Raw genomic sequence first — 26,766 nt, 5'->3', positions numbered from 1 at the left:
TACAATTTTTTTTTTAATAAAGATAAAATTACAAAAAAGGTAAAATCAGCTCAGGAAAGGCAAATTACTTTAATAGATCAGTTTAGACATTTAACATAATAACTCACATCCATTTTTAAATACTATTACATAAAGCATGGTGAAGAAAGAAATTTCTGCCTCATAATTAGAAAACTCACAATACAACTTGCCAAAAACCAGAACAAAGCCGTTTGAAAATAAATACGGTCCATGCCAAATAGTACAAAATGAAATCAGCAGTCTCTCTCGATACAAAAACTTTTCTTCTTTTAGGTATTCTCCAACTCTAGTATTATGTTCTGCAACTGATGCAAGGCTATCTTTTATTCAAGGATTGCTGAGCTGTTCTGATTTTGCTCTGTTCAAAGGCAAAAATAAACAGTTAAGTTGTTTCATTTTTTAGATTAACTGTTCTAAAGACGCAATTTGGAGTTACTATTGTCATACATGTAAAAACATGTGATAATGAGAATGATTTAAAATGATCTGTACATAAATCTGTATTTATTTAATACTTGAGATTAATATTTATTAATCTCTCTCTTCAAAGAGGCAACATAATCAGTATTAATTAACTAAGGTTTACCCTTTGGTGTCTGTCTTTTCACCACTGCTGTCCTTGGATTTATCCTCCTCCTTAACATCTAAAAATAAAAATAAGATTTGAAATATATAGAAAAATGCAAGAGAAAACTTCTAAGACTTCAGAAGAAAAAAGTATGACTGAGTTATTTTGTTAAATATACTACCAGCCCGTAGAACATATGTCTGGAAAAAAACATTGGTCACATACTCATTGTTAAACTCATCTGTCCAAGGGAGTGATCTGGGCACAATGACAAGTGATTCAAACTACCTCAGGGCAAGTCTCTCTTGACTGGCCATAACAATGGTACATAGTAAGGAGACCTGGGTTTCCTCTAAGCTCCGTGTGATAGTCTTACAGCCCTAAGACATAGCCTATTTTTAAAATAGTCCTTGGAGCATACTACCCCAAAACACTATCCAGCTTCTCCTTCAGACGGGAGCAAAAGTTTCTCTGTTGTGGAATCCCCATCCATGGAGATCTTCAAAATCCAACTGGGCAAGGTCCTGGGCAATCTGCTCTAGCTGATCTTGCTTGAACAGGGGGGTTGAACTGGATGATCTCCAGAGGTACCTTCCAATCTCAACTATTCTGGGATTCTGTTAGAACTAGTTGGCTCCCCCCATTAAAACAAACAGGAACAAACTCTTTACGTCTAATATATCTAAAGCACTCAAGAACAAACCAGGAGACCTACCATATTTGACAATACAGATGTAGTCATTGATTCAAATTCCCTCTAAGAACCCTTTTTAATCGCGGTTTTTGTTTGAGCTATACAAATCCTTGACTAAGATTTCAAACCTGGGGGGAAGTTAAGTTTGTTTAGCATAATAATAATCCTAAAAAAATACTGTTTTGGTATGAATAGTTATACCTTGAACTGATGAAAAGTAAAGTAGATGGTTTAAATACAATGGGAAAAGATAAATCATCTCAACAGTCAGTTAACGGTTAACGTAGAATGCATCTTTCTCCTGGCAGGGCTGAAATTTGCAATCCTAAATGTAGGATGAAATCACACCAAAGTCCTACCTGCTTTTTTGTCCTCTGTCTCTTTCTTGTCTTCTTCTATTCTGGCTTTCTTTGCTCCTTTCTTATGATCTGCAACATTTCGTCGTCCACCTTCCCCTTCATCTTCAGAATCAGAAAACTCTTCATCACAGGCTATGCGCTTATCAGATGCTCGAACTAGGATTCAGAGTTATAAAATTAACCGAACATAAAGGCCAGAAGAAAATCAACTACAATAGGTCTAACAAAAAAGAACTACCATATTAACAGCCAGTAGTGATGTACTATAATCACTGAATGCTGATGAACTAAATAATGGATAAAAACAGTCTTCAGTACCTTTCAAAATACTCTGGAACTCTCCAGAATGACTTCAGAAAGTAACTTTATGGAGACCCAGGAAAAAAAAATTTTGTAACATGTACCAAATTAATTTCAAACAAGGGAAACTAAGTCATAGGAGGAAAAAAATTATGGTTTCAACCGTTCAGAAAATGGACAAGTTACCAAGAAGTTACTCCAATCACTGTCATAAAAGGATCACTCCAATTATTGTCATGAAAGGTTAAATGAAGCATGAAGCTCTTAGCTATAACTAAAGAATAACTCATTATCCATACAAAGGTAATGGTAAAGTAAATTAAGGCTAGTGTTACAAGTACAAAAAAACCTCTCATGCACATGAGACAGACACCCTTTTAAAAAGTCATAAGCAAATAAATTTTTTATTTTTGAAAACACAGTACCTCAGTTTACATCATATCTCACTTTACATCAGTGGGAACTTCACTTTTTTTTTTTTTTTTTTTTTAAGATCCAAAATTAAAAGCTAAGTCTCATATTCCTTTTGTTACAGTTCATCCAAGACTTCTGGAATATCCATTTTAGATCTGTTTTGTAAGACGTAAAAACACCTCCTTTCAGTACTTCTTTGGACCCTTTCTACATGCTCAGATTTGGGCACAAATGTCCTTTAAAAACTGCAACACTGGCAGACCAGCAGCAAAACCTGGAGCCAAAAAGTTCTCCAACTGCCTATATTTCTCTATTAGGATTGGAGTTCTGAACAATTACATCTAAAAAAAAATTACTTTGAACACATTCTTTTATAAATAAAGATATTTCTTACTAGAAATGCGTTTGTCTGGATCTTCTCCATCCTCATCTCCACTATCTTCATGAACAGCATCTTCAGGAATGGCCTGCATCTGGACACCGGGTGCATGAGGTAACATGCGCAAGTTTTCAAATAAGCGTTGCCTGCAAGTAACAGATGAGAGAAGTTATCACTATACAGAGGTAGCATTTCCTTTGATTTTGTATTTAATTTTGAGAACTCTGAATTCAAAGTTAACCTGCTTTGGCTTTAATTCACAGTTTCACTTTTCTAAATAAATGTTTGAGCAAGCTAAGTCCTTCTTAAAAAAGAAAGCAAAACTAACAAGGAAACAAGGTTTTTTTTTGTTTCAGGCTGGACAAGACAAGCAGTAAATCCACATGTTCAAGCTTGCTTTAAAGAGAACACTTTTTATAAAACAGAATCTAGCACTGAAAGACCATAACCAGCAATACAGTATATTATATTGGAAGTCAGTCTGTGACAAAGTAATAGCCTCAAGGCCATCAGAATCACAAGCAGCTTTTCAAAATGTAAAATACTTACTGAACATACTCACACAGACCAAAAGTAACTTCTGCCATTTTGGTCTTAATCCAGCAGTATCTCACAATAACAATTTAGAATCCCAGGAAATATTTCCAATTTTACAAGTGATACAAAAGTACATTTCTACAGATTAACATAAAAAGTTTTTCCAAGAACAGAAATAAAACCCAGCTTTGTTATATAACTACCCAAGGAGCTCTAAAATCACCAAGATTCTACCTTTAAAGACGATTTAGAGTACAAGTCGATTTACCAATACAAATGTATTTAAAAATAAAATATGAAAACAGCCCTCCTATTCCCTGAGTAAAGCATTCTGCAACTTTTTTTCCTGACAGGCTGTGACAAATTCCTAAAGCAGTCTTTTACATTGTTTTGGGGTAGTTTTCATCAGAAACAGAATCAGACTCAATACAGGTCACAATAAAGAGGTTTTTACAAAATACAGGAACAAACACCACTAAACAGTCTATAAAACAAAATCCTGGCTTAAGACGTCCAAACATAGATCATATCATAACCAAAGTACAACAGCTTTACAACAGAGAAAAAAGATTTCAAGTTTTGAAGGCAGCTTACCTAAGCATATCTTCTTACAAGAAAGGACTTCAGTGACAATAAACAGAAAGCTTTCCATTCCTAACAGATCATTAGTATCCACGGTGTACTTTAACATTATTTTCCTTTTTTAACATATATTACATTCAACTTCAAGCTTTAGTTCTCCGCTGGGTCAGTACATGCTGTCCACTTAAGCTGAACCGAGTGACGTTATTACTTTGTTTATAATAGACTAGAATATCAATTTGGATGACAAACTAGCCTCTAATGAAAGACAGACACTTAAAACATGAAGACTTCCACATTGTGTGCAGCACTGAATCTGGGTCAAAAGTGATCAGTCTGGATAAGATTCTTTAATTGGTTGTTTCAGAGAGAACAGAGAGAAATTCTCTCCTGTCTAAGCAACCAGATGCAATAGACCCCCATGCTCCAAAGCACCACGTGCAGGAACAGGAAGGTCTCTGGGGACTCAAAACTAACATTTCAGAGAGGTTCAAGTAGAGAGAAGAGCGTAGCAGGATGTAGCAGCATTTGCAATACTTAGGTTGGTACTCTTCTGCACAATTTGAAAAGGTACATGGCAACTGGGGCTTTTTGGAATCCTTAGTCTCTGCCTCTGCTCAAATCACATGACCAAGCAGAACTGTTCTGCCAATCCAGGGAGTCCTCTAAAGCTATATCTCTGGGAAAGCATGCAATTAACTGAAGAAGGATTCTCAGTAACGACAGGTCATTGCTCTTCCTGTGGGTGCTACTACAAGGATGTGAGACTGTATCTTTGTCAACAGAAAACAAGCAATCTGTGCCCAGGGATGTGCTAAAGAAAAATAAGTTTTGCAGCCTACTCTTACCAAAAAGCTCAACAATACTCTGTGGGAGTCAAATGCAGCAGCCTGGCAAACGATCAGCTGGAGCACTATATTACTATAGAGAAATTTTACAGTATTGCATCAATTAAAAGGTTTATTTTTTTGCCTTGCATATTAAAAATTAAAACCTCTTCATTTGATTGTGATTTGTATTCACAGCACGAATATAGAAATCACAAACTATAGGCCAACCACTTCGAATATTGTTAATAATTTAACTGTTCTTTTGAGTTTTGCAATTTGAGAGTTTTACAGGTCATTGCAGTGCTGGCAAACTTCTACAGCCAGTTTCACATTTTTATTCAGCTATTTTTGGTAACCAAAAGAACTTCCATGCACTGTTAACAGACGGTTACAAAACTCAGGATGGTTTACTGTGCTCCTTCTTTTAAATCCAAAGTAGGGACAAACAATGGGACAGCAGAGTACTGCAGGTTAGCCGATTATCTTTCACAGAACTGGTTACACATATGCATTACCCCTTCTTTGAAGTAATATATTAGCTTATAATCAAACCTTCATGGTCTGAAGAGAAATAAACGGAATGTGTTTTACTTCAGAAGTGGCACAGGCCAACAACAACAACAAAATGGAAACAAAAACAACCCTCCCCCCACACCCTCTATAGCTTGGCAATGAGAAATGTCTTGTCGAGCCACAATAACTCCATAGCTTGCACATATATCACTATCTTTTTACAGTTTTGGATGCCCAAGCTCACATGTGACTACTTATTTTTACAGCTGACAAAGAATGATAATCTCAGTTTATGTTTAGATGAGGGAGCTGAGAATTAGAAATCCTAATCATCAGAACATACCAGTCTGTTTCCTGACAGGATAAGCCTTCTACAGAATTAGAACAGGAAATCAAGTAAAACAGACATCTCTCTTGATGTTGGGAGAAAAAAAAAAAAAAAGTGAAAAAAAAGTTGTTGGGTCTCAAATTTTCATATTTATAGTATTTCATAAGCATAAGCTTATGGGGCACACACACTGCTGTAGGGGCAGACGTGTTTAAAAGTCCCTCTTTTGAGAGAAGGAAGTGATCTCTTTTCTGTACTTATTTTTAGTGTTCAACTGAAAGAGCAAGGCATATAATTTTCAAAAGTGGCTGACAATTAAAACTCTGCAGAAACGTCACCCACATGACCTACTTGTCAGATAAGGCAACGATTACTTACTTGATCTTCTCCATATATTCTGGTGTATTCTGGTTAGTCATATTTGATGGACTAATGTGAAGTTTGAAATCTGGTCCAAAATACTCAAAGTAGTCATTGTACGGCAACTCTACAACCAAAGCACAAAAGAGAATTCTGTGACCCAAAAGAGATTTTAAACACTTTTTATACATCAGTATTTATGACAGGACTTTAATTAGAGAACTGTCAAAGCATTCAGACACCTGAAAAATCCACTTAGGCAATAATGCTTTTAAGTATTTATTGAACTGTTCAGTGTTTTTCCTCTAAACTATTCAATAGGTGAATTTAATTTTTTTGGCAAAATATAAAGAACAAAAAAAAATTCTACTGAAACCATACAAGAACACATGCTAGAACAACATAAGTAACAAATTTGGTAAAATTCCTAAAAATGCTCTTTCTGGAGAAAACAAAAAAAAAAAAAGGAGATCAATTGATGAGTCCTCATGGATACTTTCAAAGTTAGTCCAGCCTGAAAAGTTTAAATCGGACATTCAGAATATCCTCTTAGTAAAACATGTATGTTTAGTAGGTCAAAGATCACAGCTAGGACAACACTCATGTTAATCCACTATGCGGCACTTCAGGGAAGGGTTCTCTCCCACAGCCTGCCATCATCTTGTTTCTGCATTTTCACAGATAAAAGACCCCTGAATAGAACATCCACTCCCCAAAATGAAGTAGATAAAGCCTTCATATCAGAAAGTTGGTGGCATTTTCTATATAATATGACCATATCTTTGCAGGTAAGGTAACAGAAAACAAAAAAAAACCCCAGAATCCTCAAGAATTAAATGACACTGAAATCCACTTCTTGCTGAACCCTTTGCCTTGTTTCTTTAGTCATGATTATCACCGAAAAGGAGATTTAGTTAGGTGGATATAAAGAAGACAGAAAGATTAATTTGCTATTACAAGATTTAGAAAAGCACTGTTCTTTCTCAGAACAGATTAGAGACCCACACAGTTGAGAGCAATGTAAAAAAAAAAAAGAAACCAACAACAAAAAAAAACACAACCAAAAAAACCATACTTCATATATACTGGATGAAGGGGACATTCTAACACGGGAAAAAAAAAAAAAAAAAACTCAAGATAAGGAAATACTACTGTCTCTTCAAATGGTTTGGCTAACAAAGAATATATATTATGAGGTAGGATGTAAAATATGCTTCTTGAAAGGCAGTGTCCAAATATTCTGCTGTCACTGACAAGCAGAATTCCACTGCAGTCAGACAGCAATGACCTGTATCTAGCAAGAGATACATGAAAAGCAAAAGGTTGTTATCAGTAAATGTTGCAGTCCAAGATGAAAACCACCAATGACTGATGCAACAAACTAGTCCAAATACCAGTTTTATAGCAAAGCATTCCAAAAATACAGCTAGAAGTACATTTGGCCAGAAATAAAGGAGTGCAGAATCTTCAGGGATCTTCCTCAGAGAAATCACTTCACTATTTAAATATTTGAAAGAACTTTACTATTATTTTTTTGGCTTTAAGTTTTTTAGGAGAGCCTGCATAGCCAAAACTGAGAAGAATGGAAGAGTTGAAATCAGTATATTTTCAGGGTTACTTTTAGATCAAAGATGGCATGAAGAAACAGTTATGTTTTACTATGTGAAATGGACACTTGCATACTCACTCATTTCTTATGAATACCAAGTCTGCGGTACCTGACTTACACAGGTCAACTCCATGATTTCAAGTAACAAGGAAAACACAGTATATATTCCACAGTATTGATAGTATTCATATTAAAATCAGTTATTAACAAGATTCTGTAAATTTTACATGCTTTGAATTTTACAAAAAGTGTTCCAATCATTTAAAACTTTGCTAAGGCTTAAATAAAAACTATTTGCTGCCAGTTGACTTAAATCCTCCCATGACTATTTCTTAATAAAAACATCAATTTGAGGATTAGTGTTTACCATTAGGAATTTCACAGTCTAAGGCAACAGCAGTTTCGTATGTCCAACATCGAGCAACGTTACGAATAGTATATCCTCCTCCTCCTAACATCAGCAATGGCAAGTTAAAAGTCTTGACAACTTCCACACACTTAGCATGACCTGTCACAAACAAAAAGATTTGAAAACATATGTAAAATATTTAAGAGGAAAATGTGATTTCTATATAATGAAAATGTTTTCTGTATAATGAAATACTTCATCAGTCATATATAGTCATACTTAAATCAAGGGAGAAACAAATGAATTCAAGCAAAACAGAATCATTTCCCCTTAAAGTTAAGCACTACTCACAAGAAGTCAAGATCTACAAATAAGAAATGTAGAAAATACACAGAACATTATCTGCCACAGAAGTCTTCAGAGATTTTGTATGATAGTCTCCCATAATAGTAGTTCTGAAATTCTCTTACAGTGTTTAGCTTTTTGTCTTTTTATAACAGATATCAATATACAGTAACAAATCTAGGGACAGTTTATCAGTTAAATGCAAAGTGGGAAGAAGCAAAAATAGCTCATCAGTAGTTGATCCTTCCTGCTTCCACATTTGAACCTATATTAGAGGTTGTTAAGCCCTGCTTAAAGCGTGCCAAGATAGCACATAGTTCAGGGAGATACAGCATACTGAAAGACATTTGTAGGAGGCAGAAGCTCTCCATTTCCAAAATATGTAAGACAAAAAAAAAACCTGAACTGTATCCTGAAGTAGCTTTGCCACCTGAAGTAGCTTTGCAAAACAGGAAAAGAACCCTGAAACACCTAACAGATACCATACTTCATCTCTTTGCCTACAAAACTCTTAATTGCCTCATTAAAAAAAAAAAAAAAAGCACAAAACAAAACAGAAAAATGAATGATTCAGACAAATTGGATTCATGGTTTAGCAACAGTCCAACATACATTGTTTGCTGAATTAACACCTCTTCCCAATTTTGAGAATCATCCTTTTGCGTAAAAATGTGATTAAAAGTAAAATCAATCAACTTCTACAAAAGTTAATAAAAATGAATATTAACATAAGGCTCAGTTTAACAAACACCAGTACAAATTTAACAATGCAATCAGTATTCTCATTTCAGTACTAGCTGTTTATGCCCAACAAGGTGTCTGATATTTACATATCTGTGGTCCCACTAAGTGGCCCCTTAATTTTACTATTTATCCATCACAGTAAATGCTGCAGCAGGACTACTGTTGTCATCCTGACATTCCAGAACATTGCTTAAAACTATGGAAAACCTGAGCATACAAGAAAGCAAGTCATCTGAGTGGCTATGAAGAACATGGAAAAGCAAACTCCTTAATTTTTTAGATGACAGAAAGAAAAGAAGCAACCTCTGAATTTCTTTTGGCTATCCCTGTACAGCAAAAAAAGAGGTGATTAATCATAGCAATGATCAGAGGTTTTTCCTCAAATAAAAAGTTACAGATAAAAAGCATAAATGTATTTTTTCTGCTTACCTTTAACAGTAAGATTAAAGCATCCCAGTCTGTCACCAGATAATGAATCTGCTCCACACTGTAATACCACAGCACTAGGCTGGTACATCTCCATTACTTTGGATATAATCTATAATCAATATAAAACAGCAAGTCATTAATTCAGCCACAAAATGAAACCAGTATTTTTCCAGAGAGGGGGAAAAAAAAAAAAAAAACCACCAAAACACTCACTGGTTTAAATATCTGTCCATATGATTCATCATCTATACCATCCCTCATTGGAAAATTGACAGCATAGTATTTGCCTTTTCCAGCACCAATGTCCTGTAAGCAAAGATGACAAATGCATTATTACAAATGTAGACATACATAACAATATCATGGAAAAGAGTCTATAAAATTCTGCTGAGCTATTCTGCATCATTATTCATGTCCATGAGGGGAAAGGATGGAAAGTACCTTACTTGATTTCCATTCTCCCATAAAATCATTTTGAAGTATAATTGTATGCCAACACTAATTTGCAGAAAGTACATTTGATTTTTGAATTCAAAGATTTAAGACAAAACACAATTAAATCGGTTTAGCCCAAAAAGTAGGTGAGCAAAACCAAGCAGAAACTGATAAGAGCAAGGTGAGATGTATGTTTTCGATACTGTACAGAAGACTTAGATTTATGAGGGTCTTTAAAACTATTCTCCCCTCCAAATACTAGATGAAGGACTGGTTGCAGCAAAAGGGAGAGAAGAAACAATCAAACAGAGGTCACTTCCAGATGCCCTTAGAGAAACTGAGACTTTTAAAACAGAAAACTGAACTTGCAGATTATTCCCAGATCCGTCAGGTGACAAGGCAGGAACCATAGCAGTCTATCTTACTGGCTTTCCTGGACAACATATGCATTAGAAGAAAAAAATCTTTGTAAATTACTGAATTAACCCTGACTTCCTCCACTTCTGTTTTAATGCCACACCTTCCCACTTCCTCCCTTTGGCTCATCACCAAGCGAGAAAAAGAAACTGATCCAGTTCACAGTGCAGTTGTCTGCCACTAATAAAGGAGCAGTGGGGAAGACCCAATCCGTTCAGTTTGGCTTTAACCTACTATCAAACAGCAACTCTGCAGAAAGGGCACACTTCAGGCCCAACATCCTTGAAAAAGTACAAGTTCCCAGCAGGATGACCCAGCAATACAAATACTAAACTTCTTGCACTAGCTATTGAAATAGTCATAGACTTTTCCCCCTTTTTTAAAAAAAAGCCTCTTCAGCAGTGAATGAAGCAGTAATTTATCATTTCCAGCAACAATCTTTCTTTTCTTTCCTTTTTTTTGGGGGGAAGGGAAGCAGGGTGGAGTGCCCCAATGCAGTATGGGCACAGTATTAAAGGCTGACATTTTTCTCTTTCAGCAAAGTGTTAATATTTTACAGGATAGTAGAATTAGCGACACTGAAGACCTCTGCTAAACTCCCATCTCTGTCTGATTTGGAGCATGACAATAATCCAGAATCTCCCAGCCTCCCAAACTGAACTATCTGTGCTTTCAGACACTGGTTATTCTGAGGTAACAGTGCCTTGTTTTCCAAATGCAAAACCTGCTAAGCCCATCTCAGCCTGATACATTACAAAGCCAAATGTTCATATGATTTTCCATTAAACAGAATACTTGCTCCTCAGCTAGAGCTACTCAGTGTATGCTTTTTGTAACCGATATTTGTATGGGTTCTAAACACTAAAGAAACAGTATAGCATCCTGGTAGTTGCCAGTTCTTCAAAGGTCACAGAACCTGTGTCTCTGTATCTAGCACTAGAGTCTCAACTGACCTATGTAGGTGTAAAGAAGAAAAGATCAGTGCTGTCATTGTCCGAGATGCATAGAAAGTCAAATACCTTACTAAGGATACTGGAAATGTTCAGGCTGCACAATACATTCAGCAGAAAATGGACAAATGCAGCTGAACTAGACAAACTCCCTGGAAATCAGATGAGGTGATGGAGCTGCAATCACAAAATTACCAACCAAGAAATGATTTCTTCCTGCATCAAGCAAATATGATCATAATCTGAACAGCAAACTAGACTAACTACATAAAGAATTACAGAAAGAAGCTTGAGTGGAGCCCACCGACAATAACAAAAATTTGACTGTTAAAGTTGATGTAAATAACTAGGGAGAGCAGATCAAGTTGAGCAGAAACAAGCAGCATGACACTGGACTCCAGCACAAACACCAGCTCTTTCTAGAGCATTAGATCTCCTTTAGTTCAATTAGCTTTGTAAGCTCTGAACATAAGAGAAAGCCAATGTTATCTTTCTGCAGGAATGCAAGTGTCACAATAAAACCTGCTGAAGTCTGTACACAAAGTTCCTTTCAAAATACTAGCTAGGAGCAAACACAGCAGCATGAAATAAATGTTACCATGTCTGAGGTACTGTTTGTCACTGACACTATGCTAAAAAAAAAAATCCCAATAACATGCAATATTCTTCTATTTATTTCAACTGTGTATCTTTAAATTTCTTTGTCCTGGGTGTGGCGAGGTGAAGAGTCCATAAACTTCTCTGTCAACGGGAAGTGCTGTTTCTAAAAAGCCAAGATATCTAACTCAAAAAAAAAAAAAGAAGAAAAAAAAAGAATCTAGCCAAATTCAACAACTGCTTGTCATTATAAACATCCTGGTTTAAGCTGTTGGTTTTTGTTTGAAAAAACAGTACCACCTTGTGGCCAGTAAAGTTAAATCACTCACATATAAAAACCACCCCCAATCCAATTTTTACCTAAACCAATTTAGAAAGGAATTTAACAAAATGTAGCAAACAAAATAATATTCAGCTTCAATAACCAAACTGAAATAAACACTTAGCACCCCACTGACTTAGAGTTCAACTTTCATTTACTGCAGTATCCTCTGGGTATCACAAGCACAAATTTCTGAGGAAATTGGTAGAAACAAATATTTACATCTCTTAAATCAATTTAAAGAGAGCTGGAAAGCAGTGAATTCCTTCCCAACACATTTAGTAGGTCTTCAGCTTTTTAGAAGTGTTTAATAATTTTTCAAAAAATTAACTAATCGTAACGTACAAAGTTGCTAACACGATCAGGGGAGTGACTTATCTTGGGAGTGCCTGTGATCAAAGGGATTACATGTCAGAGTTTGAAGCTAAGAATGTATTAATCTTAACACTTGAAATATTCTGTAAAGTTGTGAAGTGGGACAATTTTCTGTTCTAATGGACTAAAATCTAACATGAGGAATGACTAACTTACTTAAAATAAACATGAAGAGCCAGGAAAACTGGTTTCCGTTCTCAGCTTTGCCAGAGATTCTATGACATCTCGAATGGTAATTCTTCATAGCCCATTGTTCCCTGTCTCAAGTTAGCTACACAGGTTAGTACATCATCATCTGAGGGGCACACTGACACCCTTCAGGGGGGAGCATCATAAAAATGCAATCATTAACATTACAATATAAGAAATATTCCAAGAAGGGGCCAACTGTATTACTAGGGAAATATAACAGAACAAATTCAAGTTGTAAGTGAATCTTTGCTACCACTAAATCTCTAGCATATAAAGTTATTCCAAGATTTGAAATAAATCATATCATCTCCAAACACCTACTCTTCACCATACATGCAGAGCTCAAACACAGGGACTTTTATTATATAGTATAACATCTTCCTAGAGAAGTTTCCAAAAATCTGAGTAAACTAAATTAATTATATATTTGAACTAAACTTTCAGATAATCTAACCAGAAGGCAGGGGGTTGATTAAACTCATGTAGAAGTGAATAATTTACTTCCAAGTGTCCTAAGGTTTCTCAATAAATCTACCACTCCAGATTAACACATCATTTTCTGAAAATTTACTGGGATATATTATTACTGGATGTAACTATTGTAACAAGTACTAAAACAACATCTGCAAGGAAGAGAATAAAAGGGAATTTATTACCTAATGAAATTTCACATTTAACCTTACCCTAAGGTCCCCTGTGCCTGGAAAATATTCACCGTACTTATGGAATGATACTGTCATGACACGATCTGTGGTATAAAATGCTTCTTCAACACCATCACCATGATGGATATCAATATCAATATATAACACTCTTTGGTGATACCTAAAAAGAAAATCATGTAAGAGAAATCACCATTATCTTCTATGATCCTAATACGCTGACATCTAACAAGAAAAAAAATTAACAGAAAGAAGCAAAATCTCAGATTACAATCACTTTGATAAATTTGGTTAAGGTTCCCATATTCTCTTAGAATTCTCAGTACAGTTTGGATAATGGAGAAAATAAATTTATCATCAAAATCAAGTAATTTAAATACTTAATGTATTCTATACTTAACCCAGTTGTCTCACTGATTAGTAGTTATACCTTGTTTTTCTGTTCACATCACTTTGTTCTTCAGATCTGCTGAATTTAGCCCCTGCACAGGGCATTTCTTTCTGCCTCCTCAGTAATTACTGAGGCATTCTACACCAAAACACCTCTTACAATGCACGCTTCTCAAGAATTTTTCAACTACCATAGTGCCAGTAGCAGACATAACCCATATTCCATAAGCCCACAAAGAACTACCACTTTAATACCTAACTTTCTAACAACTTACTTTCTTTATCTCTGCAACTTGTAAAGATATCATATTCTTATTTCTGTGTGTATCACATTTTCTAATAGTATGAAATTATTATGCTACTGCTTAATACCTTCTTAAATACTACAACTTTCAGATAATTTTCTATTTGAGAGGTATTAAAAAAGTAGTTGTCTGAAACTCCGGAGAACCGGGAACAGTGATATCCCTTAGATCCTATGCTGTTAGGCAAAGAATGAAGTCACATTTTCATCATGTTGTTACATTATACTGTAGAATATGAAGTCTGAGCAGCCATAAACTTCAAGTGTGCTGCTAAGATTTTTCTCTTGACCAGAACTCAACAAGATATTTTCCGACGGTTACATAATCTGGAGCTATTTGCAAGTTTCCCTCCTTCACCCACAAGCAGCTCACAAAATTCAAGACTGGATCACACAAAACCATATTGCTTTGGTTAGACCGCAGGGACAGACCCTGAATATATTCAGTAGATTAAATGGGATGTTTCAATATTATCATATACGTGTCCTTAGCAATTTTCTATCTTAAAAAACAAACAAACAAACAAACAAAACCACTTCCAGATTAGAGATGCTTTCTCCTCTCGCCAGCAAAGACTGAGGTATTTCATTCAAAAACAATCAAATACTTAAAAGTATTTTTTATAAAAACAGCTAGATGTGTTATTAGAAGGTATATAATCCCCTTAAACAGTACAAGTAATACTCATGATTTGAAATTTTACTGATGCAGTACTGCTTGAAATTAATTATACTTTTTCATTACTTCTTCCCTCATCATTTTTTACTTTGCAGGCACAAGAGCACATCTTATTTTGTTACAAGGTGCATTGTTCATATAACAATCCAGGGAAGCTCAATGTGTCATCTTCCCTAAATATTCCTATCTTTTGAGCCACTGTTACTAGACCAAAGAGGAAGCAAACTGGCTTACTGAGACAAATGGGTCTACAGTTTTGAGCAGTGATAATATCCTTAATTGTGAAAGTGGGAGCATATGAAGTTTGCATATAATACGCTCACAATTTTTAAATTTTTATTTGACAGAGCACATTCTAATGTTGAACCAATCTCACATTGAGATTCCACTAAAACAGACAGGTGTCCTAGCAAAATTCTCAGTTTCACCTTGCAGTATGCATAAAGCTAAAGAACATGACGACTGTCCTCAGGGGTCAAACTAGCAATCCAACCAACCCAGAATTCTGTCCCCGTCGTAGCAGCATGAGATGCTGTTTACAGAAAGCATGAAAGCCTGTCTACTTTCTGAAGTTCTTTATCCCTGTGCTCCCCCACCTTCTACAATTACTGCATCAGGGGTTTTATAGGGTGCATCTCTGCTTCATCCTTTTAATATCCATTTATGGACCTCTTGTCCATGATTAGATATAATCTCTTTTTTGAACCTGTTGTTGCTGCCTCCCTCAGCCTCCTGTAGTAGCAAGATGCAGAAGTTTACTGCCCTCTATGTGACGACATACTTAAAAAAAAAAAAAAAAAAAAAAAAAAAAACCACACACAAAACACACACTCTTTCAAACCTGTCTCCTCTTAGTTATTTTTCCAGCTTGCCTGTATTTTAGCTTAGGCTTTTTCCTGATGCCAAACTTGGCAGAACACGGGTTTTATTAACTGGCATGCTACAAGTTAACCATGGGCTATGAAAACTCTGAAGTATTTAATTACAATCCATATCTTCAAACATTTAAATACTCGAGTTTGACACTTTCTACAATTTTTATCTTGTTCCCATTATGAACTTACTTCAGTAACTCAAGGATAGCAAGCACAATATCATTGACATAACAGAAACCAGATGCCTCTGACTTCTTGGCATGATGAAGTCCTCCAGCCCAGTTAACAGCCATGTCAGTCTGTTGCCTGTTTAATTTTACCGCCCCAGCTGTAAGAAAGATAAACACACATACAAATTGAAAGAAAATGCAGTTAGAAACCTCTGAAAGGCTTTAAATTTGTAACAGGAAGTGGTGTCTTATATTTTAAAACGATTAAAACTCCCACTTGATCAAAGAGCTGATCTCATACGAGTTCAGAGATACTTACCAATATCTGGTATTCAGCAATCTGTAACTGATGAGCTTCATGTTTCTTTAAAAAAAAAATCTCAATGTTTGCTTCACTTTTAAATACCACTATCAACATTTTAAGTTGCTGATATAAACATAATAAAGCTACTAAATATCTGGCAGACAACTTATACTTACCAACAGAGCCTCCAGTTGACAGCTGACAAAACTCAAACAGGCCATCAAATACAGGACAATCTTCTCCAACATTAACTGAGAAAGAAAGGTATGACTTCTCAAAAACACCATACCAATAGTATTGTTATACACATGGATAACTCATACTGATGCATAACTCATTTGGTATTTTCATTACTTTTTTCATTTTTATCAGGCTAAATTTTAAACGCTGAAACTAATGTAAACATGCCTACACTCGTAATGACAAAACTCAATTGCTGGTGAAAGCTTATCATCTACAAAGACCTCAAAGTATACACATGTATTTTTAAAGTTTCCACAGGAAGCCTTATTTCCTCATTAACAGAGAGTTAACTAGATCATTTTTTAAACTTCGGAATATGTGCTGACTAACATAGGCTGTGTTAAAAGCACAATTGCTTGGAAAAACAATTTTTTGAGAATAAAGCATCACAAAGAGGATAGAATAGTGCATTTTAAATGTATGTAATAGCTGTTAAACCATATTCCTAATGGTACATTGAAATTATTCCTAAAATTAAAGAAAGAAATTAATGGAAAAGGCGAGCAGTGAATGATGTACTTACTGTCTTTTCCTATCTCTCTCCAACAGAAATGAGTAAACTCCATTTCTCAAGTTGAACACATTTTCACATACTGACATTCCTGTTTTTTAAAAAGACTCTCTCTTTTCCAGAAAGATTTTTGCACTGGAAAAGATTTTTAAGACTTTTGCAAACAGTTCACAACTGAAGTTTAATCTGGTGCATTAAGCCTTGAGCAAGTATTATTTCACCTCCAACATACACCCTCTGAAAGGCAGATGAAAAATCCTTCTACAAGGCTAAAGAGTATTTCTACCAATATGGATTCTTTTAATGGAAAAGCTCACAGGTTAGTGCAGCTAAAGAAAGGCACACGTAACTCTTGCTACAATATTTCCTACTCCAGCATCATCGTTACTCCACTGTTCATACCTTTACACTGCTGAATATTTAACCAATGTTACCATGGAAGCACATACACAAATGTAGATTTAGTCTAATATGGACACTTACATCTCTGCATCTGCTTGCTGTACTCAGACATGTTGTCAGGCCTTATTGATCGGAGAAATTTGATGTATTCATCACTATGGTACTTGGTCATTTCTTCAGCAGTAGCTTTGTGGGGTCGCTGATAACAAGAGCAAGTTATAAAAATAATCAGAGTGCTGCTGCAAAAACAGCTAACAGTTGGCTAAAACAGATACAGAAGTTAAAAGAAATGTAATCTGCTTCAAAGAGGGAAAAATGAAACCACTAGTACTGTTTTGCATAAAGCAAGGGCTACTCTCTCGTTAGTATAAAACAGGTTAAATTCTTTGTGCAGTTACCATAAGGTTTTTCCCCACTCCCTCTTATCATAAATATACTGGTTTAAAGTCTCTGTTAGGGCTCTACCTCACTTCAAGATATGGACAACAATCTGTAGCTCTCATCAGTTAAAAAATACTGTTTCACTTTTAAGTAAGAGCTCTCTGTAAAAATATTAAGTTCTAAATGGAGGAGGGTCAGGGAGGGAAAAAGCAGAGGCTGTATTTCTTAATACTATGCAAGTACTTCCCATTTCTGCCCACATTTCTCCACTTATTTGTGTGAGAATAGTTGAAGCTTTTAAAAATGATACAGAATGTTTCAGTGGAGATTCTATTATTTATACTCACATAAATTTCCATTTTTCTGTACAAGCCATAATTTAGCAGCAAGTTGTGAGTCATTCGGATCCTATGAGGTTTCATTGGATGCCCTTGTCCATAGTAATAGTTTCCAATATCACCTGTAAATATTATACAAATGAATAGCTACTCATAATATGAAACAACTTTTCATCACTATTTCAAAGAATCATCCCCAGAAGACTAGCAAGTAGGTATGATGATTCCAGAAAGAGCTAATGGACTACTGTCTATCTCAAAAAAAGCCACAAGGAAAAGCAAGATGCCCATAAAAAGGCTGTACATCAGAAACAGAAGGAAAAAAAAAAAAAAGAGGCCAAAGGTAAGACCTTTAAGTCACAAGCAGAGAGCAGTGGAGGAGCAAAGATGCCCACAAGATGAAGAATGAAGAAAATAGCGTACCAGAACCAAAGGATAAAATAACAGGAAAAAAAACCTGGAATGAAGCGGGGAGCAGAAACTACTGATGACATAACTGTTCCATTATACCACAACAGAGGCTGTAGTAAAATCTGCTGTTTTGTAAGAGATGATTTTAAGAAAATGCCATCCTCAGTCTGTCCCTAACTACTGATCCTAGCAGTTAGGCTCCTAAGTCCATAAGTCTTCAGACCCATCGCTGTAACCACTTGTACAAACATTCCTTAGCCACCTGCTGTTAGGGATCCACATTGGTTTACAGAGCCTTGTAATCCAGTTTATTACACACACAACAGTGACAAATTTGACACTGATTTTCAAGAAAAGAAGAATGGCTACTATCTTGGGCTACTAAGTTTTTTCCTCAACTCAGGTACTGCTAGAAGGCACCTGCCCTCTACTTTGATCGCTGACATTCCCAAAACACAAAATCATTTTTAATCAAACAAGCAGGTCACATGTTTCTGGAAATATGAAGAAGCCTAAAAAGTATTCTCAGCTGTCAATGGGTTTCCTTTTGAGAATTCCAAAGTTCACATCTGCTCTTGTTGCTCTTTTCTATTTGACCAACTTTCCTGATAGGATTAATGAACTTTGGTTTCCTGAAATTTTTACTTTTGTTTCATTTGTGTTATTACAACCTGGTACTATTTTACAAATTTTAGTAGTAAAAGGTAAGAAGGAGCAATGCTGCAGAACAGCTTTACTTTCACCTCTGCAAATGAGCTCTAGCTCAGGAAGAAGGAGGGAACGAACCAGGCTGCTGTAGCATCATCAACTACCAAGAAAAGCAAGCAGCATTACAGTGGGATTAGACATCTCAAAGCATTCCAAAATCTAAATTTTAATCTTTGAAGTGACAGGGAGAGTAAGGATACTTGGGAAAGCAGATATAACCTAACATGATAAGAAATGAAGATATCTAAAAAAAATCAAATTCTCCACACCTAGCTCTTAGCTATCCCATCACAACAGGGTGTGGGGGAGGGGAAGGGCGAGTTTTAGCATTGTTTTATTACATTAAGAACTTTGGAGAACCTGGACCTTCTCTTAACTTAGGCATTTAAATGGAAGTTTAGCACTTCATGTCAGTTATTAAGGAGTCTTGCAAATATTTATTTTAACACTGATCAACCCTGCACTTTTGTCACATCCAGGCTAAGAGCAAAAGGATCAAGAGAGTACAAAATGCATTTTTGATGTTAGGCTTAACACCACCACCACAACCAGAAGTCTATGCATTTATCATATATATTTTTTTAAAACACATCATTTCAGTATTAACCACTACACCATGTATAGTCAATATCACTGACATTTTACTCAAAATGTTAATAATAAAAAATAAATAAAACCAGAAAATTCAAAATAATTTTTTATCTTGAAAAAACAGAAAGATTTGTTATTTGCCCTTACGTTAAAAATAATAATAATAAAAAACACTCTTAACAGGCTTCCCAAGTATATTTGCAACATTTCTTTTAAGAGCAATTAAACAGATTCAAAATATATTAAAAAATAAAAATCATTTACATTATATCATAGACTGCAGAATGCCTAATCGCAACACTAAGTTTGTACTAAAATAAAACAAACAAAAAAAAATCATCAATAGATTTAACATATTGTTTAACTTCCATAATTTCTACCAGAAAGGAGAACTTTTAAAAGAATAGGCAGTTTGGTTAAATTAACGGGAGCTTATTTATCAGACAACATCTGTGGGCGAATAGCTGGCAGGAGCATATTGATCGTTCCCTGTTAGAAGTCAACTGTAATTACCAACAACAGATATCAGTATTATACACTTTAGTGACAGGGAATACCATTTTCATCTTTCAGGTCTTAGTATCACAAGCAAACAAAAGGTTTTGTCATTAGTTTCAAAACGTTCAAATTTGTGGACAAATAGCCCATTGAGTTTCAACGGACTGTTGTGATGTGTGTGTGAAGGGCAGGGGCAGAGGGGGAAGGCATGCAAGAAGTTCCTCTTTCTTCATTAGCCCCTTGATTTCCAGCCAATGTCACATCATGAGGGGGACCCATCTCGGAGACATCATCCTGCGACAAAAGTAGAGGTGTGCTCAGGAGTCTCTCCTTCTCCTTTACCCTGGAAGGGAGAAAGTGCCCTTCCTGGTACAACCACTTCTTCATTCACTGATCCTGAATCTACAGACCTCTTCTTCATATACTTAACATTAATTACAGCCTTACTTCAGTACTTTGGGAAAAAAAGCAAAGTGGATCTAGAGCCTGCACTTGCAGGTGTGTGTATATGTGTGTGTGTGTGCATATATGCATGTATGTATGCAGCGGTATGAAAGAACACCTCCCCCACTGCCGGAGCAAAAAAACCTCTGCAGCCATTGACAGATTAACTCCAGCTAGACTGTGTGTATATATGAGAAATGGATACAGCAGGGCCAAGTGCACAAGTATTGCAGTTATCATGAGAGAACTGACAATTTTGGTATCAAGTACCAGGGTAAAAATCAAAAGTGTTATGAGCATACCTCACATCACTCACCAGTGTGAGTGCACATAAGCAGTACAAAAGAAAAGAATGTAACTGAAACAGGAAGAGGAGGGAACAAATGCAAAAAGTAGTACATGCAAAAAGCAGGCAAATCTATTAATCTTTCACAGCAGGACTTCAAAGGCCAAAATTTTCTATTTTATACCAGTGAAAATATCAGCTAAATGGTTCCCATTAAGAAGTAACAGTATAATCTCTGAGAAGCTGGGAAACCTTAACTAAAGACGACAAAGCACGCATCTGTTCAACTCTTGAGCTAATTTACTGCCCTGCACTGATCACAATGCGTTGTAAAACATTACAATGGCAAATGACCAGAATGGTAAGTCACATTAACTTGTTATGCATACTGTCATGTACGGATTCAAATACATTAAAAAAATAATAATAAAAAAAATACTTTTCAATTGTAAATTCTATTCAGGGCAGCTACTCTCCTAAACTCTGAAGGGAGTTATCTAGTATTAGCAAGTATTAATAAAAATAAATTCACACAATTCATTTCTTGAAGATAAGTGCTAGACACTTGCTTCTCCATTAGAGAATTCAGCAAGGTCTGTGGATGTTCAATATCCTAAAACACAGAAAAATAGGAGAAGGTACATGTTTGAAGAAACTTCAGCTACCTGCTTTATAGATGTAAGACAGACTAACAAAAGCAGCTTTGTCCCTGAAAAGCATGTCAGTCTCTCTCTCTTCATTAAGATTTATACAGAAATGAAAACACCTTTACATCAACTGGTTACAAAACAAGTCTTGTACTTGTAGGGTTTGAGCAAAGATGTGTGATATGACACTAAGTATCATTTTTATTTTGTAACTTTGGTACAGATAAAATAAACTGCATGTAACTGCAGAAACTTGACAACTAGAATGGAAACCATATTAAAAAAAAAGAAAAACTTAGTAGTGATACTTACACTTGGATTGACTTCTGCAATACTAATGGATGAATTCATTTAAAACATTCAGTCTAGAAAAAGGTCATCAATGCCTGATCAGTTCAACCAAAAGCTATCTAAATGGGCCTAATTCTAGTGCATGGGCCTCCGAGGGCTTGGGGGAGGGGGGGGTTGTTTTGTTTTTAAAATTAAGCAGGCTATTGAGGACAAGCAAAGTTCTGACACTTGAATCCCAAGTGGGAGGTTAACACCACTACAGTGTTTGGAAGTCACTGCACAAATCATTAGCAAATTTCTATGAAATACTCTTCACTTATAAAGTTTACATCTGCAGATAAACTGAACTTAAACTAGAAGTACTTAAAGAGTGTCTGAAAATAGTAGCGCACTACCCTACTAATACAGGTTTAGTCTCGTCTTTATGGGTGGAACCAACCACATTCTGATGCAGATCTCTTGAAATTTTTATGAAGGTAGAGCCTTTTGAACACCCACATTAAATTATGCAAGACACAAGTAATCTAAACAATACTGCTTAGTGCATTGGCACTGAATATACTCATTAACTGTAACCATGCTAGCTACTGCACAATTCTATAAAACTGTGCTTTGCTGTACAGGACCATAGGCTTGGAAACAACTTTGGGATCCTGTCTTCATAACTACAGGCAGCTGTACAATAGATGCCTATTTTGGAAGGGTCCACAGAACTACCCAAGTCACATACTGGGAGACCATAGGAACAAACTGAAGACACATGGTAGAAGCCTAAAATAAAAGCTACAATATCTTGCCAGTTCTTTTCAGTGTGAGAAACACTCATTACTAAGCTATGACCATACATATTAAGATGACCAGAACATTTATTCAAAACTTTTTAGATGACAGAACTAAAATATCTTAGTTTGCATGTTTTTAGTTCTTCCCATAGCATATTGGCTCAAATTTAAATAAAATTCCTGACCTGAAAATGATCACCAACAACAGAAATTCTGCAAACTGGATGTGGCTGACCAGTCTATTACAAACTACAGAAAGTGAAGTCAAGCTCCTTCTACCATAAGTTTACTGGTTCTGGGTACAAAGTAAAGGCTATTAAAACTATTGATAATCAGCAAATGTTAATTGCAGTACACACTGAGAAGACCTGATAAGTAACAAGACAATTTGAAAAAGTAATTTAGGTGACAACCATACTGAGTTACCACAAAAAGCATGTAAGGCAATTTATTGCATCTCAAATTATACATATATATACTTTCAGGACTTTTCAATATTTCTTGGTGAATACTTTGGATGAAACAGGGTGAAAGTCTGCAAGAAGGGACAGCTATGACAAAAAAAAAGTGGTCATTTATTTCAGTTATGACATCCTTAAATATACACCGCCACATGAATTGCATATTCGTTGTATATTTGTACTTTTAGTTTTGGGTTATTTAAGGCTTTAAACACTCCCCCCATTTTGATTCAAGACTTTGCCGGTAAAGCACACTACAAAATTCTCAGGATTATCAAATGCAAAATACTTAGAATTATCAAATGAACCACAAATTAGCATTAGAAACATTTACCAGATGTATTAAGTCTAAACTGTTCACTTGGAAACAGAGTTACTAGAAAGAAATTTAGAAAGAAGCATAAAGTAACTATGGGTTTTGGTAGGGGGAAAAAAAAAACCCTCAGAAACATTCCAACGCTGTTAATTTCTCTGTTACAGAGAAAGCATTTTCTAAATCACTCTTACTACAGATATTCCTTTCTCTAGCTTATTAGTAATTGCTTTTATTGTAGTCTACATATTCAAGCAAGATATTAATTACAACTGCTTAGAAGTCATCATCATCCTGTCACCTCAAAACTTCTCCCTTCCCCAGTTTCTTCCCTCTCTTCACTAGTATAGTTTTACGGCTGTTTAGGGACTCAGTTAACAGAGGTTGACACTAGCACTGAGTACCAAAATCAAGGGATCATAGCGAAATTGGGGGTGCAGATATCTAGTAAACTATAATTACCTGACATTAAAAAAAATACATATTGATAAAAAGCAAACATGCAATCATTTGCAGGGAGAAAACTTCCAAAGTATCAGTGCAATCTTCCTTTCAACAATGCAAAAAGCAAGCCCTCTTCCCTGGGAGAAGTAAGATCCCAGCTTCACCAAAATTCTCCCTGACTGGGGCCTCCTTTCCCCTTTAGGCTGAACAAAGAACGAGAGCTAGCAACAAAGAGAAGGGGGCGGCAACCACCACTCTGCCTCCTTTAGTGTAGTTAAAAAAAAAAAAAAAAACTGGACAGGACCCACAAGATCTGCCATTTCTGAACAGCAGCAGATTTGCTACAGCAACAGACACCTTTGATATGCTGCTTGGTTTAGCCATTCTTCTCCATTTCCCAAATGGTGAAAACACATCACAAGCAAAACAGTCTCAGTTTCTGTTTCCTGACTACTGTACAGACACCAGGCTCAGACACCAACTTAAAGGATTCTCAGGTCAGGAGAAAATTTTAAGAATGAAATTTGTAACTAATCCAACCAATGAGTTTACCCTCCCAGTACCAAAAATAAAACCAGAACCAAGTCTAGGAACAAAAAAAAAAAAAAAAAAAAAAAAGTTTTCTCTGATGTAGCCAGAAAGAACCACAAACAAGTTACTGCAAATACCAGAAACTAAAGTGTGAGCTTTATATAATTCTTAGATGTGACTGACAAGGCAAATCACAAGTCACTAGGTTCTCATCAGGCAAGTGTACAAACTTAGAAGGCCTAAAAGCAACTCAAATTTCCCTATTATTAAACACCTACACATGCGGCTCTGGTGTTTTGCTAGAACAGAGGTTCATGACAGCCAGATTTCCACCGTGATGCGTGTCGGGGGGAGGAGGGAAATACGACTGTCCCCCTCCACAGACAAAAAACCTCTGCATAAGCTAGACGAAAGGCCGTAGCTGCAAGAATCACCAGGTGCCGAACCTACACATGGCCTAGGCTTTTTGCAGGGGAGGAGCTAGACACGGCAGCGACTCCAACGCCTTTATGGTTAGCGGATGAAGGGGAGTGTCCCAACTTTTTTGTTTGGTTGGTTTTTTTGGGGGGGTCGGGTGGGGGGTAACAATAAACACAGTATTCCCCGCCCGGCCCTCGGCTCCGCCGCAAGCCGGGCAGCCTCCCGCCCAGCACGCTGTGCGACTCCAACACCCCTTCTCCCCGCGCCGGCCTCGGCCCCGGCCCCGCAGGTGGATGGCGATGGGGCCCGGCCGGCGCTGCGCGCCGCGGGGCAGCGCGGCCGGGGGAGGGGGCGCGCGCGCGATGGCGGCCGGGGGGGGGGAGGCCGCCTCCGGCGACAGTTGGAGGGGCTTCCCCCGCCGCCCCCCACACGCGCTCACGCGTCGGCCGCGCTCACCGTCATAGTAGTAGCAGACTTTCTTCTTGCCGCCGCCCTGACTGTACGCCATGGGGCCGCCGCCGCCGCGCCGGGGCCGAACCGGGGGAAGGGGGAGGGCGCGGGAGGGCGAGGCGAGCGCGGAGCCGGCGAGGGAGGGAGAAAGGGAAGGAGGGGACGGGCGAAGGCGGACACGGGAGAGCGGGAACTCGCGACGCTGGGCCACGGGCAGCGCGAGCGGACCCGACCATCAACAGCAGGCGGGGGGGCGGGGGGCGGGCAACCAGGGCGCGCCCAATCCGCGGGCGCCGGGGGAGGGAAAGAGAAAAGTAGGCGGAGAAGGCGGGCGCAAGTGAGCGCGGGTTCTCCTCTACTCGTCCCTAGGGCTGCTGCTCAGCTACGTATGCCGCAGCGTAGCAGCTGCCAGCGGGGAGTCCTCATAAGCAGAACTCTTCGAGGCGCCGCCTGGCACGCCCACCCCGCGCAGTGGTACGGTCCACCGGCGCGAGGGACCAGGGCGTCGCGCCCTCCCCTCGCAGGAGGGCACGGCGCATGCGTGTGGTGCCAGCCCCCCCACCTCCCTTCTTTCACTGCCGCCCCCCCCCCCCCTTCAGCGCCCCCGGCGCCTCGCATCACATGGCGGCCGCGGAGAGGGGCCGGGCGGGAGAGCCGGCCACACACCGCTGTCCGAAGAAGAGCGGGCTGCTCCCCGCCTCTGCGCGGGAATAGGTCTCTCCAACTCCCCTCAGCATCCCCCCCCCCCCATCGGGGAGCAGGGAAGGGTCCCGCCCGGCCCTGCGGGACCGCCCGGGCCTGCCCCGAGCGCGCGCGGCCCGACCGCCTCCCCCCCCCGGCCGTTACGCGCCTCCCGGCCCCTCTCCCCTGAAGAGGGGCATCGCGCATGTACAAATACTTGGCGTTTCGGATTCCTGCCCGCCGCCCCCAGCCGCCTTTTTCACTCCCTGCTCTGTCTGTTCTCCCACCAGAGGTAGTTCTGGTGCTCCAGCTTTAGCCTTACGTACTTTTTTTAACTACTGAAAAAACACCTTTTTACTCTTCTAGAAGAGCTCAGCACACACCTTCCTTCTCACACACACACACACCACAGCACCCAAGACAACAGGTGGGTCTGTATCTAGCTGCGGCTAAGAGTACTTCTGGAAGCATGCACTGTATCGGCGTTGTTGTTGCTCGCCAAAACAAGCATCCCTACTCTAGAAGGGGTTCAAAGCATACTTTACCATGTGCATAGCAATTACGTTTTCCAAAATTAAAGCATGCTACAAGATTAAAGTAGTTGTGGTTTTATATATAGGGCTTGACATCTGGATCAAGTTTCAGATTGAGATCTACCAGCAATTTTCTCTGCCTTGAGTTTAGTTACAGACCCAGGAGGAAGAAATACATAGCTAAGTTGGTTATGTTTAGGCTTAGCCAATAACTATAGCATTTTTATATTTGCATCCATTCAGGGGTTCACAGTTCTTAGAATTTGAGGTCAGATGTATCCAAGCCTGAGGGTGTCTATTCAGTCACAAACAGTCAGTAACAGAAGATTCTTCAGCCAACATGAAAATCTCATATCCTAGCTTTAGG

At 37.8% G+C, this 26,766-nt stretch overlaps 1 protein-coding gene across 1 annotated transcript; it reads right to left on the bottom strand.

Moving 5' to 3' along the window:
* HDAC2 (histone deacetylase 2) lies at positions 1-25,424 on the bottom strand. Its single transcript, XM_067293824.1, has 14 exons — positions 25,192-25,424; positions 17,918-18,030; positions 17,271-17,388; positions 16,210-16,284; positions 15,749-15,887; positions 13,333-13,474; positions 9,575-9,667; positions 9,362-9,470; positions 7,862-8,002; positions 5,904-6,012; positions 2,751-2,881; positions 1,643-1,798; positions 608-665; positions 1-379 (listed from the first exon to the last, which is right to left on the bottom strand). The coding sequence occupies exons 1-14, from the start codon at positions 25,241-25,243 to the stop codon at positions 349-351; spliced, it is 1,467 nt and encodes a 488-aa protein (XP_067149925.1). The 5' UTR covers positions 25,244-25,424; the 3' UTR covers positions 1-348.
* Between the last annotated feature and the right edge of the window lie 1,342 nt (positions 25,425-26,766).

This window comes from Apteryx mantelli, chromosome 3 (assembly GCF_036417845.1).
Source record: "Apteryx mantelli isolate bAptMan1 chromosome 3, bAptMan1.hap1, whole genome shotgun sequence".
NCBI classification, from domain to species: Eukaryota; Metazoa; Chordata; class Aves; order Apterygiformes; family Apterygidae; genus Apteryx; species Apteryx mantelli.
Note: the sequence above shows the minus strand (reverse complement) of the source record. Positions and strands in the feature narration are given on the sequence as shown.